The following is a 15408-nucleotide window of genomic DNA, read 5'->3' as shown; positions in this document are numbered from 1 at the left end:
TCTCTCTCTCTCTCTCTCTCTCTCTCTCTTTCTCTGCTCGTCACTGTGTGTCTGTGTTTGGGTACAGGACTGCTGTGTTTGTATGAGCTCATGGCAGGGGTATGGGACACGATCAGACTAGGGAATGGAAACACACAATCAAGGCTGAGGATACACACACACACACACACACACACGAACAAACACACTTTTCTTAACAGTATTAGGGGCTTTATTTGTGAACAGATAGATTCCATCTATGTCCAGTACCGTAGATCTGACCAAGGAACAGCATTGTAATAAATAAACAATAACGTAATGGTAGCATGATGCTCAACATCACAGTCCAATCACATCTAACACAACAACGGTCAAAACAAAGCTCTGTCATCAATAAATAATATGATCAAATAATTTAGAATAACAGGGGGGTTCTATGCGGTTCTTCAAGGCGGTTCTATGCTGGTTCTTCTACAGAAAATTCTACTGTCTGGCGTTGTAGAGTGTGTTCGGTAGATCACTCCACTGGGCAGGAGCCAGCACCGGTTCTCCTCTGGTTGTCCCGGTTCTCATGGTTCCAGACCTTTAAGTGAGAGAAGGGTCATTGTTCAGCTGTTGAATTTCCAGTAATAAAGATCACACACGGAAAAGACCAGAGACCAGACCAGAGGTCAGAGGCCAGATGTCAGAGACCAGACCAGACCAGAGCTCAGAGGTCAGAGACAAGAGGTCAGAGGTCAGCCAAGAGCAAGGCAAGCAGGCATTCCTTAGGGTTGGAGCCTGTAATTCATGTCATTGACAGACAGGTATTGGGAGAATGCTGCAAGGCCACAATGCTTAGTTTAGGCTATGATTTATATGTGCGAGAGTGTTTGAGAGAGAGTGTGTGTGTGTGTGTGTGTGTGTGTGGTGGTGGTGGGGGGGGGGGGGGGGGGGGGGGGGGGGGGTTGTGCAGTCTTAGTGTGCAGGTGAAGGAGCGTGGTGTAATCTTACCTGCTAATGGTCACACTGTGATGTCACAGGGTGTGGTTTTCTGGAGCTGTTGCTTCTCACTGCCGGAGCCCAGGTAAGCAGCCAGGAAGTTCTTATGAGTCCTGTAACTGATAGCAGACAGAGAGGGATGTTAGTTAACTCCTAGCATCTGTGACAGAGTGTAAATTCAGTCCCGTCTGGGGCCCGAACTCACAATCCACACTGCAACGCAACATACTCAAGAATCACCGTCAATACCACTGACCCAGAACAGCCAAGACATCTGGACCTAGTGCTGACCCAGAACAGCCAAGACATCTGGACCTGGTGCTGACCCAAAACAGCCAAGACATCTGGACCTGGTGTTGACCCAAAACAGCCAAGACATCTGGACCTGGTGTTGACCCAAAACAGCCAAGACATCTGGACCTGGTGCTGACCCAAAACAGCCAAGACATCTGGACCTGGTGTTGACCCAAAACAGCCAAGACATCTGGACCTGGTGCTGACCCAAAACAGCTAAGACATCTGGACCTGGTGCTGACCCAAAACAGCCAAGACATCTGGACCTGGTGTTGACCCAAAACAGCCAAGACATCTGGACCTGGTGCTGACCCAAAACAGCCAAGACATCTGGACCTGGTGTTGACCCAAAACAGCCAAGACATCTGGACCTGGTGCGACAGTACTTTTATGTCTTCAGAAAGGCAGTAGCAACTTGGCCATCTGATACATATTCCACCAGGATCTACAGTGTGTAAAACCTATTATAGATCCTATATATTCCACCAGAATCTACAGTGTGTAAGACCTATTATAGATCCTACACATTCCACCAGGATCTACAGTGTGTAAAACCTATTATAGATCCTATATATTCCACCAGGATCTACAGTGTGTAAGACCTATTATAGATCCTACACATTCCACCAGGATCTACAGTGTGTAAGACCTATTAAAGATCCTATACATTCCACCAGGATCTACAGTGAATAAAGACCTATTATAGATCCTATATATTCCACCAGGATCTACAGTGAATAAAGACCTATTATAGATCCTATATATTCCACCAGGATCTACAGTGTGTAAGACCTATTATAGATCCTACACATTCCACCAGGATCTACAGTGTGTAAGACCTATTATAGATCCTATACATTCTACCAGGATCTACAGTGAATAAAGACCTATTATAGATCCTATATATTCCACCAGGATCTACAGTGTGTAAGACCTATTATAAATCCTATATATTCCACCAGGATCTACAGTGTGTAAGACCTATTATAAATCCTACACATTTCTGGGACTGACAGATGGAAGTCCGATATTCCGGCATGACCCAGTTAATGGAAAACCCATTCAGATAAGGAATCAATATTACCCAGGGCCTTCGATAGAGATACTGTATCTACTGTACATAGCTCTGCTATTGCTCATGTCTTTAGCAGCATAGTCACACTAATTAGTCAACATGGTGGATGATATACAGCGCCTTCAGAAAGTACTCATACGCCTTGACTTACTCTACATTTTTGTTGTGTTACAACCTGATTTCAAAAAACGATTAAAAATAGATATATTCTCACCCATCTACACACAATTACCCATAATGCCAAAGTGAAAACATGTTTTTTTAGAAATGTTTTGCAAATGTATTTTCAAATGAAATACAGAAATATCACATTTACATGAGTATCCACACACCTGAGGTTAGAACCACCTTTGGCGGCGATTACAGCTGTGAGTCTTTCCGGGTAAGTCTCTAAGAGCTTTGCACACCTGGATTGTACAATATTTGCACATTCTTAAAAAAAAATAAAAAATTCAAGCTCTGTCAAGTTGGTGGTTGTTCATTTCTCAACAGCCATGTTCAAGTCTTGCCATATAATTTAAAGCCTATTTAAGACTGTAACTCGGCCACTCAGGAACTCCAGTGTGTATTTGGTCTTGTGTTTTAGGTTATTGTCCTGCTGAAAGGAGGATTTGTCTCCCAGTATCTGGTGGAAAGCAGACTGAACCAGAGTTTTCCTCTAGGATTTTGCCTGTGCTTAGCTCCATTCCATTTCTTTTTATTCTTAAAAACTCCCCTAGTCCTTGCGGATGACAAGCATATCGATAACGTGATGCAGCCACCACCATGCTTAAAAATATGAAGAGTGGTACTCAGTGATGTGTTGTGTTGGATTTGCCCCAAACATAACGCTTTGTATTCAGGAAATAAAGTTAATTTCTTTGCCAAATATTTTGCAGTTTTACTTTAGTGTCTTATTGCAAACAGGATGCATGTTTTGGAATGTTTTTATTCTGTACAGGCTTCCTTCTTTTCACTCTGTCAATTAGGTTAGTATTGTGGAGTAACTACAATGTTGTTGATCCATCCTCAGTTTTCTCCTATCACAGCCATTATTAAACTCTGTAACCGTTTTAAAGTTACCATTGGCCTCATGGTGAAATCCCTGAGCGGTTTGATTCCTCTCCGGCAACTGTGTTAGGAAGAATGCATGTATCCTCGTAGTGACTGGGTGTATTGATACACCATCCAAAGTGTAATTAATAACTTCATTATGCTCAAAGGGATATTCAATGTCAGTTTTTTTTTTTTTTTTTTACCCATCTACCAATCGGTGCCCTTCTTTGCGAGGCATTGGAAAACCTCCCTGGTCTTTGTGGTTAAATCTGTGTTTGAAATTCACTGCTTGACTGAGGGATAATTGTATGTGTGGGGTACTGAGATGAGGTAGTCATTCAAAAATCATGTTAAGCACTATTATTGCACACAGAGTAAATCCATGCAACTTATTATGTGACTTGTTAAGCACATTTTTACTCGTGAACTTATTTAGGCTTGCCATAACATAGGGGTTGAATGGTTATTGACTCAAGACATTTCAGCTTTTAATTTGTAATACATTTCTAAAAATTTCTAAAAATGTAATTCCACTTTGGCATTATGGGATATTGTGTGCAGGCCAGTAACACAAACTCTCAATTTAGTCCATTTTAAATTCAGGGTGTAACACAACAAAATGTGGAAAAAGTCAAGGGGTGTGAATACTTTCTGAAGGTTTTGCCACGGCAACAATCAACAGCAAATACAACACACAAATTGATTAATTTAGGTAATGGTTTTGATAAACACACTGTGACAAATTATCTTGTAAAAAAAGTTTGAAATGTATGAAGTTTGATTGAATTTCTATACAGTACCGTCGATAACATTAAAAAAGGGGATTTTTAAATATAAACTATTAGCAGCCCACTGATTGAATCAACGTTGTTTCCATGTCGTTTCAATGAAATTATGTTTAACCAACATGGAATAGACGTTGAACTGACGTCTGTGCCCAGTGGGAGAGCATTGTCAGGCACAAGTCATGTAATCAAAGACAACTGTTGGCGCAATTATTAGAAAATTGAAGAAGTTCAAGATGACGGTCATTCACCCTCGGTCTGGGGCTCCATGCAAGATCTCACCTCGTGGGCCATCAATGATCATGAGGAAGGTGAGGGATCAGCCCAGAACTACACGGCAGGACCTGGTCAATGACCTGAAGAGAGCTGGGACCACAGTCTCAAAGAAAACCATTAGTAACACACTACGCCGTCATGGATTAAAATCCTGCAGCGCACGCAAGGTCCCCCTGCTCATGCCAGCGCATGTCCAGGCCCATCTGAAGTTTGCCAATGACCATCTGGATGATCCAGAGGAGGAATGGGAGAAGGTCATGTGGTCTGATGAGACAAAAATATAGCTTTTTGGTCTAAACTCCACTCGCCATGTTTGGAGGAAGAAGAAGGATGAGTACAACCCCAAGAACACCATCCCAACCGTGAAGCATAGAGGTGGAAACATCATTCTTTGGGGATGCTTTTCTGCAAAGGGGACAGGACGACTGCACCGTATTGAGGGGAGGATGGATGGGGCCATATATCGCAAGATCTTGGCCAACAACCTCCTACCCTCAGTAAGAGCATTGAAGATGGGTCGTGGCTGGGTCTTCCAGCATGACAACGACCCGAAACACACAGCCAGCGCAACTAAGGAGTGGCTCCGTAAGAAGCATTTCAAGGTCCTGGAGTGGCCTAGCCAGTCTCCAGACCTGAACCCAATAGAAAATCTTTGGAGGGAGCTGAAAGTCCGTATTGACCAGCGACAGCCCTGAAACCTGAAGGATCTGGAGAAGGTCTGTATGGAGGAGTGGGCCAAAATCCCTGCTGCAGTGTGTGCAAACCTGGTCAAGACCTACAGGAAACGTATGATCTCTGTAATTGCAAACAAAGGTTTCTGTACCAAATATTAAGTTCTGCTTTTCTGATGTATTAAATACCTATGTCATGCAATAAAATGCAAATGAATTACTTAAAAATCATACAATGTGATTTTCTGGATTTTTGTTTTAGATTCCGTCTCTCACAGTTGAAGTGTACCTATGATAACAATTACAGACCTCTACATGCTTTGTAAGTAGGAAAACCTGCAAAATCGGCAGTGTATCAAGTACTTGTTCTCCCCACTGTACATTTTATGGACACAGTCAATTTTACAATGATTCTGTTTTGTTTTTACTCCTGAACTTCCTCTACCCTCAACCTCTCCGATCATTTTCATGATGTCCATCCGGTTTGCTTCTATATGCCATATTTACATTTTAGTCATTTAGCAGACGGTCTTATCCAGAGCGACTTACAGGAGCAATTAGGGTTAAGTGCCTTGCTCAAGGGCACATCGACAGATTTTTCACCTAGTCGGCTCGGGGATTAGAACCAGCGACCTTTCGGTTACTAGCACAACGGGGGACTTGGGGATTGTGAAGAGACCTCAATGCATTTTATGCAGGCGTTTGACAATATCAACACTGTGCCGTTCATGAGGGCCCCCACCGACTCAGAGGATTGGGTGATCTCGCTCTCTGAGGCCGACGTGAGGGCGCGTTCTAAGAGCAGACATATTTACAGTAATTTTCAACCTCTCCTTGTCCCAGTCTGTAATCCCCACATGTTTTAAGATGACCACCATCATTCCTGTCCCCAAGAACTCTAAGGCTTCATGTAACAATGACTACCGCCCTGTAGGCACTCACTCCTGTAAACATGAACAACATCTTAATTGCACTCCACACTGCCCTCACCCACCTAGATAAGAGGAATACCTATGTGAGAATTCTGTTCCAACACCATTGTCCCCTCCAAGCTCGTCACCAAGCTTAGGACCACGGGACTGAACTCCACCCTCTGCTACTGGGTCCTGGACTTCCTGACGGGCCGCCCCCCCAGGTGGTGAGGGTAGGCAACATCATCTCCGCCACGCTGACCCTCAACACGGGGAGGGCCCCCTCAGTCGTGCGTGCTTAATCCCCTCCTGCACTCCCTGTTCACCCACGACTGCGTGACCACGCACGACTTCCAACACCACCATCAAGTTTGCTGACGATACGACGGTGGTAGGCCTGATCACCGGCGACGATGAGACAGCCTATAGGGAGGAGGTCAGAGGTCAGAGACCTGGCAGTGTGGTGCCGGGACATCATTAAGACCAAGGAGCTGATCGTAGACGACAGGAAACAGGGGGGACGAGCACGCCCCCGTCCACATCGACGAGGCTGCAGTGGAGCGGGTTGAGAGCTTCAAGTTCCTCAGTGTCCAAATCACTAAAGACTTTAAAATGGTCCACTCACACGCGCACAGTGGTAAAGAAAACGCGACAGCGCCTCTTCCCCTTCAGGAGGTTGAAAAGGTTTGGCATGGGCCCTCAGATCCTCAAAAAAGGTATACAGCTGCACCGTTGAGAGCATCTTGACTTGCTGCATCACCGCTTGGTATGGCAATAGCACCGCTTTCGATCGCATGGCGCTACAGAGTGTGGTGTGGACAGCCCAGTACATCACTGGGGCCGAGCTCCCTGCCATCCAGGACCTCTATATCAGAGCTCCCTGCCATCCAGGACCTCTATATCAGAGCTCCCTGCCATCCAGGACCTCTATATCAGAGCTCCCTGCCATCCAGGACCTCTATATCAGAGCTCTCTGCCACCCAGGACCTCTATATCAGAGCTCCCTGCCATCCAGGACCTCTATATCAGAGCTCCCTGCCAACCAGGACCTCTATATCAGAGCTCCCTGCCATCCAGGACCTCTATATCAGAGCTCCCTGCCATCCAGGACCTCTATATCAGAGCTCCCTGCCATCCAGGACCTCTATATCAGAGCTCTCTGCCACCCAGGACCTCTATATCAGAGCTCCCTGCCATCCAGGACCTCTATATCAGAGCTCCCTGCCATCCAGGACCTCTATATCAGAGCTCCCTGCCATCCAGGACCTCTATATCAGGGTGGTATGAAAGGAAGGCCTGGAAAATCGTTAAAGACTCCAGCCACCCAAGCCATAGACTGTTCTATCTACTTCCGCACGGCAAGCGGTGCCGGAGCATCAAGTCTGACAGCAACAGGCTCCTGAACAGCTTCTATCCTCAAGCCATAAGACTGATAAATAGCTAACTAAATGGCTTCACAGACAATCTGAGATGACCTTTGTATTTTATTCAATTTTCTCAAGTCTTTATTCAAGTCTCTATGCAGACTCACACTCCAACACACACACAAACACTCACTATATCATTTGCTCACACACACATAATACGCACATACATTTATACTGACTCTACACACACACACACACATACAATCATCATATACACTGCTGCTTCTCTGTTTATCATATATCCTGATGCCGACTTCTATCGCTCCAGTATCCCTGCACATTGTTAATATGGTACTGGAACTGACCATGTATATAGTCACCTGACCCCTATACATATCTACCTCCATCACTCCAGTATCCCTGCACATTGTTAATATGGTATTGAACTGACCCTGTATATAGTCACCTTACCCCTATACATATCTACCTCTATCACTCCAGTATCCCTGCACATTGTTAATATGGTATGGAACTGACCCTGTATATAGTCACCTGACCCCTATACATATCTACCTCCATGACTCCAGTATCCCTGCACATTGTTAATATGGTACTGGAACTGAACCTGTATATAGTCACCTTACCCCTATACATATCTACCTCTATCACTCCAGTATCCCTGCACATTGTTAATATGGTATTGAACTGACCCTGTATATAGTCACCTTACCCCTATACATATCTACCTCCATCACTCCAGTATCCCTGCACATTGTTAATATGGTATTGGAACTGACCCTGTATATAGTCACCTTACCCCTGTACATATCTACCTCCATCACTCCAGTATCCCTGCACATTGTTAATATGGCATGTGACATTAAAAACGTGAATGTTGATACTCACTGTGTGCAGGCCATGAGCAGTATGGCGAGGCAGCTGATGCTGGAGAGGACCACAGCTATGACGACCAGGACAGTCTGAACCACCTCAGCTCTGCTGCTCTCCTCCTTGTTTCTCGTAGGCAGGAGCAGGATCCCACAGCGCTCGCCGTCATAACCTTTGTTACACCTGCAGGGGAGAACGGTCAATCAATTAATGAATCAGTCAGTCAGATAGTCAACCAAACAGTCAGTCAGTCAATTAGTCTATTCTTCCTTCCTTCCTTCCTTCCTTCCTTCCTTCCTTCCTTCCTTCCTTCCTTCCTTCCTTCCTTCCTTCCTTCCTTCCGTCCTTCCTTCCTTCCTTCCTTCCTTCCTTCCTTCCTTCCTTCCTTCCGTCCTTCCTTCCTTCCTTCCTTCCTTCCTTCCTTCCTTCCTTCCTTCCTTCCTTCCTTCCTTCCTTCCTTCCTTCCTTCCTTCCTTCCTTCCTGCCTGCCTGCCTGCCTAACTGCCTTCCTTCCACACACACACACACACACACACACACACACACACACACACACACACACACACACACACACACACACACACACACACACACACACACACACACACGTGTTGTACTCACATACACACTGGCTCTCTCAGGTCTGCCATGTACTTGCAGTGTCCATGGATACAGTAGCCCTTGTGGGAGGAGCTACAAGGGTCCTCTGTGACACGCCCTGACGTCTGTTGTGTGTGTCCTGATGACATGTGTCCTGACGACGTGTGTTCAGGGTTGGAGTCTGTGGTGTTCTTACTCTTCCTCTTCCTCTTCCTCTTTCCTTTATTCCCTTTTCCTTTCTGACTCCTCCCCTTCTCTTGTTGCTCCTTACCGTGACGCAGCACTGCTGGGAAACCACAGGGTTATTATCCTGATTATTACAGCTGGGAGACAGATAGGAAACCACAGGGTTATTATCCTGATTATTACAGCTGGGAGACAGATAGGAAACCACAGGGTTATTATCCTGATTATTACAGCTGGGAGACAGATAGGAAACAGATGGGAGAGAGGGGGAGACAGATAGGAGAGAGATGGGAGAGAGGGGGAGACAGATAGGAAACAGATGGGAAACAGATGGAAGAGAGATGGGAGCCAGATGGGAGCCAGATGGGAGAGAGATGGGGGAGAGGGGGAGACAGATGGGAGAGAGGGGGAGACAGATGGGAGAGAGATGGGGGAGAGATGGGAGAGAGATGGGAGAGAGATGGGAGTCAGATGGAGAGATGGAGGCAGATGGGAGTCAGATGGGAGTCAGATGGAGAGATGGAGGCAGATGGGAGTCAGATGGGAGTCAGATGGAGAGATGGAGGAAGATGGGAGTCAGATGGAGAGATGGAGGAAGATGGGAGTCAGATGGGAAACAGATGGAGAAGGATGGAAACAGACGGAGACAGATGGAGAGATGGAGCCAGATGGGAGACAGGCTCTACTAGGGGTAGGGGCTGTCTGCTAGGGGGTACTAGGGACTACTATGGGTAGGGGAAAGGGGTAAGGGGGAGGGGTTATCAGACAGTCCTACCTTGGGGTGAGCCGTCTGTAGGTGTTCCTCCCGACAGATCTTCATCAAGCTCCAGTTCCTCCTCATCCTCATCACCCAGAGAGCTCTGTAGCCCCTCCCCTTCCCCTGAGGCCGACGCCCCCGTCACATGGCTCAGCCCCGCTGAGAATGTCACTGCGGATCCCAGGACACCTAGAGCGCTGAAAACTACAATCAGACCACACCAGTCAAACACAGAGCGCTGAAAACTACAACTACAACACCCCAGTCCAACACAGAGCGCTGAAAACTACAACCAGACCACACCAGTCCAACACAGAGCGCTGAAAACTACAACCAGACCACACCAGTCCAACACAGAGCGCTGAAAACTACAACCAGAACACACTAGTCCAACACAGAGAAAGAAAAAATGGAAACTACAACTAGACCACACCAATCAGACACAGACCAGAGTACTGAAAGCTACAACTAGACCACACCAATCAGACACAGACCAGAGTACTGAAAAACTACAACTAGACCACACCAATCAGGCACAGACCAGAGTACTGAAAACTACAACTAGACCACACCAATCAGGCACAGACCAGAGTACTGACAACTACAACTAGACCACACCAATCAGACACAGACCAGAGTACTGAAAACTACAACTAGACCACACCAATCAGACACAGACCAGAGTACTGAAAACTACAACTGGACCACACCAATCAGACAGAGACCAGAGTACTGAAAACTACAACTAGACCACACCAATCAGGCACAGACCAGAGTACTGAAAACTACAACTAGACCACACCAATCAGACACAGACCAGAGCACTGAAAACTACAACTAGACCACACCAATCAGGCACAGACCAGAGTACTGAAAACTACAACTAGACCACACCAATCAGGCACAGACCAGAGTACTGAAAACTACAACTAGACCACACCAATCAGACACAGACCAGAGCACTGAAAACTACAACTAGACCACACCAATCAGACACAGACCAGAGTACTGAAAACTACAACTGGACCACACCAATCAGACAGAGACCAGAGTACTGAAAACTACAACTAGACCACACCAATCAGGCACAGACCAGAACTGAAAACTACAACTAGACCACACCAATCAGGCACAGACCAGAGTACCAAAAACTACAACCAGAATTCTCCAATCATACATACAGTGGGGAAAAAAGGATTTAGTCAGTCACCAATTGTGCAAGTTCTCCCACTTAAAAGATGAGAGAGGCCTGTAATTTTCATCATAGGTAAACGTCAACTATGACAGACAAATTGAGAAATTTTTTTCCAGAAAATCACATTGTAGGATTTTTAATGAATTTATTTGCAAATTATGGTGGAAAATAGGTATTTGGTCACCTACAAACAAGCAAGATTTCTGGCTCTCACAGACCTGTAACTTCTTCTTTAAGAGGCTCCTCTGTCCTCCACTCGTTACCTGTATTAATGGCACCTGTTTGAACTTGTTATCAGTATAAAAGACACCTGTCCACAACCTCAAACAGTCACACTCCAAACTCCACTATGGCCAAGACCAAAGAGCTGTCAAAGGACACCAGAAACCAAATTGTAGACCTGCACCAGGCTGGGAAGACTGAATCTGCAATAGGTAAGCAGCTTGGTTTGAAGAAATCAACTGTGGGAGCAATTATTAGGAAATGGAAGACATACAAGACCACTGATAATCTCCCTCGATCTGGGGCTCCACGCAAGATCTCACCCCGTGGGGTCAAAATGATCACAAGAACCACACGGGGGGACCTAGTGAATGACCTGCAGAGAGCTGGGACCAAAGTAACAAAGCCTACCATCAGTAACACACTACGCCGCCAGGGACTCAAATCCTGCAGTGCCAGACGTGTCCCCCTGCTTAAGCTAGTACATGTCCAGGCCCGTCTGAAGTTTGCTAGAGTGCATTTGGATGATCCAGAAGAGGATTGGGAGAATGTCATATGGTCAGATGAAACCAAAATATAACTTTTTGGTAAAAACTCAACTCGTCGTGTTTGGAGGACAAAGAATGCTGAGTTGCATCCAAAGAACACCATACCTACTGTGAAGCATGGGGGTGGAAACATCATGCTTTGGGGCTGTTTTTCTGCAAAGGGACCAGGGCGACTGATCCGTGTAAAGGAAAGAATGAATGGGGCCATGTATCGTGAGATTTTGAGTGAAAACCTCCTTCCATCAGCAAGGGCATTGAAGATGAAACGTGGCTGGGTCTTTCAGCATGACAATGATCCCAAACACACCGCCCGGGCAACGAAGGAGTGGCTTCGGAAGAAGCATTTCAAGGTCCTGGAGTGGCCTAGCCAGTCTCCAGATCTCAACCCCATAGAAAATCTTTGGAGGGAGTTGAAAGTCCATGTTGCCCAGCGACAGCCCCAAAACATCACTGCTCTAGAGGAGATCTGCATGGAGGAATGGGCCAAAATACCAGCAACAGTGTGTGAAAACCTTGTGAAGACTTACAGAAAACGTTTGACCTGTGTCATTGCCAACAAAGGGTATATAACAAAGTATTGAGAAACTTTTGTTATTGACCAAATACTTATTTTCCACCATAATTTGCAAATAAATTCATTAAAAATCCTACAATGTGATTTTCTGGAGAAGAAAAATTCTCATTTTGTCTGTCATAGTTGACATGTACCTATGAGGAAAATTACAGGCCTCTCGTGGGAGAACTTGCACAGTTGGTGGCTGACTAAATACTTTTTTCCCCCCACTGTAGCAATCAAGGCTGCAAGCAGACCAAACCAGTCGCACACAGAGCAGTGCCAGACTACATCCCAATAGCCCACACAGTAGATTAGAGCACTCAATACTTCCATTTGACATCAGACAAACAGACCCAAAGAGCAAAAAAACAAGAGCTGAACATTCTTCAACCATGACCTAAATAGGATTTGCAGACAGTTCATCACACAGCTGGTTTCTGACAAGTCTTAACAGGTTGTGAAATATTTCTCTCTTCTCTCTGTTCCTATCTGCATATCTCTTTCTCTCTCTCTCTCTCTCGCTCTCCTCACTCCATCTTTCTGCTTCCCTCTAAACACAACGCTTCTCTCCGACCCGGCTCACCCCGTCTGTACATTCCTGTCCAAACTTAAACACAACACAACAGCTAATCACCATATTGTAATTACAAGCCCAGACTACTTACCCAAACACAGCAGAGAGGAGAGGATGATAGTGTTCATGTCCTAGGAGTGCGTGTGAGTGGTTGTGTTGGTGTGTTTGTGTATTCTGCGCTGACAGGCTAGTCTTCTGTCTCTGCTTCCTCTCCTCCTTAGGGGTTGGGTGGCAGCTTTTATAGACAACGCCTCAGTAAAGTGTGTGTGTGTGTGTGTGTGTGTGTGTGTGTGTGTGTGTGTGTGTGTGTGTGTGTGTGTGTGTGAGTCAGTAATGTAATGATTAACCTGCCCAAACTTAGGGGATGTATTTATGCATGTCATGTTCTTTGACACTTGGCTTCTGTTGGGAATAATAATGAGTGAGATCCTCACACTTTGTTCCGCACAGTCAACACACACACACACACACACACACACACTCACACACACACACACACACACACACACACAACAATTTATGTATTCTGTCCAGTCACTACATGTCATTAACACACAAAAAAAAAAAAACGTTCCACTTTCGCTAATGTTCCTACCTCCGGCCTTGTCCCTTTCTCTTCATATATTTGCTGAGGGTCAAGCCCTGTGAATAGAGCCGTAAAAAACTCAACAACAGCTGCATAATCTTTTCACACACACACACACACACACACACACACACACACACACACACACACACACACACCCTGCTATGACACAAAGGTCCCAAAACACACCTGTAGTGTCTTTGCCAAGGGGGAAGTTGCTGTTGTAGAGGTCAAACAAGAGTTGTAGTATTATAGTATTGTTCAGGCGATTTTAAAGTTGTTTGATGAGTCAGTAGGGATATATTGTATCCCATACTCCACCTGATCTGCTGCAGAACGTCACGAATAATGCTTTGACTACATTTTCTTTCATGTGAACTTCAGGGAGAGTGTGGATACGTTACCTTGTTCCCAGCAAACTGGGAACCTTCCCAGGATATTTGCTAACATTCCCATTAAGTTCTAGTTAGGGTTTTTATCTATCATTAGGTTGATAACATCTCCCAAAACATCCAAATAATGTTTTTGATAACACATTTTTTTTCTTTTATTCTTCAGACAATGTTTTAAATTAAAAATCCTTGGAATGTTCACAGGATATTTACTAAAATGTTGTGCACAACATGCAACAACCACCACAGAACATTCCCCTAAGGTTCTTATTAGGTTTCCAGGTAATGTAATAACAACATTTGTTCTGGGAACGTTCTTGCAACATCAGGTGAATGTTTTATACAAACATTGTATAATCATCAGCACAACTGGACAGTTTATGTGTTATTAGAACTTTTGGGGCAACCTAATGAATGTTCTGGGAACGTTCACAGAACCAATTATGGTTTGCTGGGTTGTGTCTTCTCGATTACTTTGTCATACATAAATAAATAAAAATGTTCCCAACATGTTATTGGAACTTTCACGTAACAATATGACTGTAAGGTTTTAACTTTAGGATAACCTTTAGGGCCACAGATAGAACAATGAGCCAGATGTTTCACTGGATGTATAAATCTGAAGCATTCGGTTGGCGTTTCCATTCACCGCCAAATATGGTGCTGAGAGGAATCCCATTGGCCGGCAGTGGAAGAAGATGAAGTGAGATGGATTCTGGCCGACATTCTGCAAATTTTCTCATCGATTAAACCTTTGATCTCAATACAGTTTTCTGTTCCCAAAACTAAAATCTGTTCAGAACAGAGTAGACTAAGTTTTGTAGACTTAACCCTTTGCCAGAGTATTACAAAATTAAAGTTGTTTAGAAGGAGTGCAAGGGCCAATTGAGTTATTGCACACGCGCACTTCACAGAGTAGGCGTTCCCTAACGGAACTATGCAAATGCGTGCTAGAACGGGCCAATAGGATCTTGCTAGCTCATGCTTGGCTCTGCCCACCTCCTTGCTTGTTCTGCCCACTATGATTAATTTGCTCCGATTGGAAATAACAGGCTGTGGTCTATCTTGGGTTAGTTCTAAACATCTTTGACAGGGTGAGGTGGGGCTGTACTGTTGAGTTTGCTTGCTGTGATAATTTGTGACCTGCAGGGATAATTAGGTGTGGATTCTTCGTTACCTTGTTGTGTCTGTCTCCTCTGTTTACCTCCATTCCTCTCTGGATGGAATCCCGGTGGATAGAACCTCGGAATGTTGGCCATGAGGGCAGCATTCCACAGTGTTCCGCTGTGACTTTGATAGATCCTTGTTTATAAGGGAGCCCTGACGGAATATTCACCAACCTTCCAAAGGGAATGCTAGGAATACCTGACATGTCGTTGGGGAGAGGTCAGAGACACTGCTTAGTGGAAACTATGACAGCAGCGTGGAGAAGAGAGCATAACACCGTAACAAGAGATCTAAACATCATGAAGGTAGCTAGTTATAGTAGCACCCTGTATTAGAGTCCTAGAGATCTAAACATCATGAAGG

At 45.1% G+C, this 15408-nt stretch overlaps 1 protein-coding gene across 2 annotated transcripts; it reads right to left on the bottom strand.

The window, feature by feature from the left end:
- Positions 1 to 33: 33 nt before the first annotated feature.
- Positions 34 to 13309, bottom strand: LOC311125688 (uncharacterized protein). 2 transcript variants are annotated; one of them, XM_084199722.1, is made up of 6 exons: positions 12992 to 13309; positions 9824 to 10009; positions 8884 to 9145; positions 8281 to 8445; positions 973 to 1079; positions 34 to 562 (listed from the first exon to the last, which is right to left on the bottom strand). In XM_084199722.1, the coding sequence occupies exons 1-5, from the start codon at positions 13026 to 13028 to the stop codon at positions 983 to 985; spliced, it is 747 nt and encodes a 248-aa protein (XP_084055848.1). In that variant the 5' UTR covers positions 13029 to 13309; the 3' UTR covers positions 34 to 562; positions 973 to 982. The 2 variants fall into 2 exon arrangements, with proteins under 2 accessions (XP_084055848.1, XP_084055847.1); XM_084199721.1 differs by having other exon boundaries at positions 84 to 562; positions 8884 to 9148; positions 12992 to 13113.
- Positions 13310 to 15408: the final 2099 nt, after the last annotated feature.

This window comes from Coregonus lavaretus, assembly GCF_964263955.1.
Source record: "Coregonus lavaretus genome assembly, contig: HAP1_SCAFFOLD_2905, whole genome shotgun sequence".
Taxonomy (NCBI): Eukaryota; Metazoa; Chordata; class Actinopteri; order Salmoniformes; family Salmonidae; genus Coregonus; species Coregonus lavaretus.
This window is presented reverse-complemented; position numbering and strand designations above follow the sequence as displayed.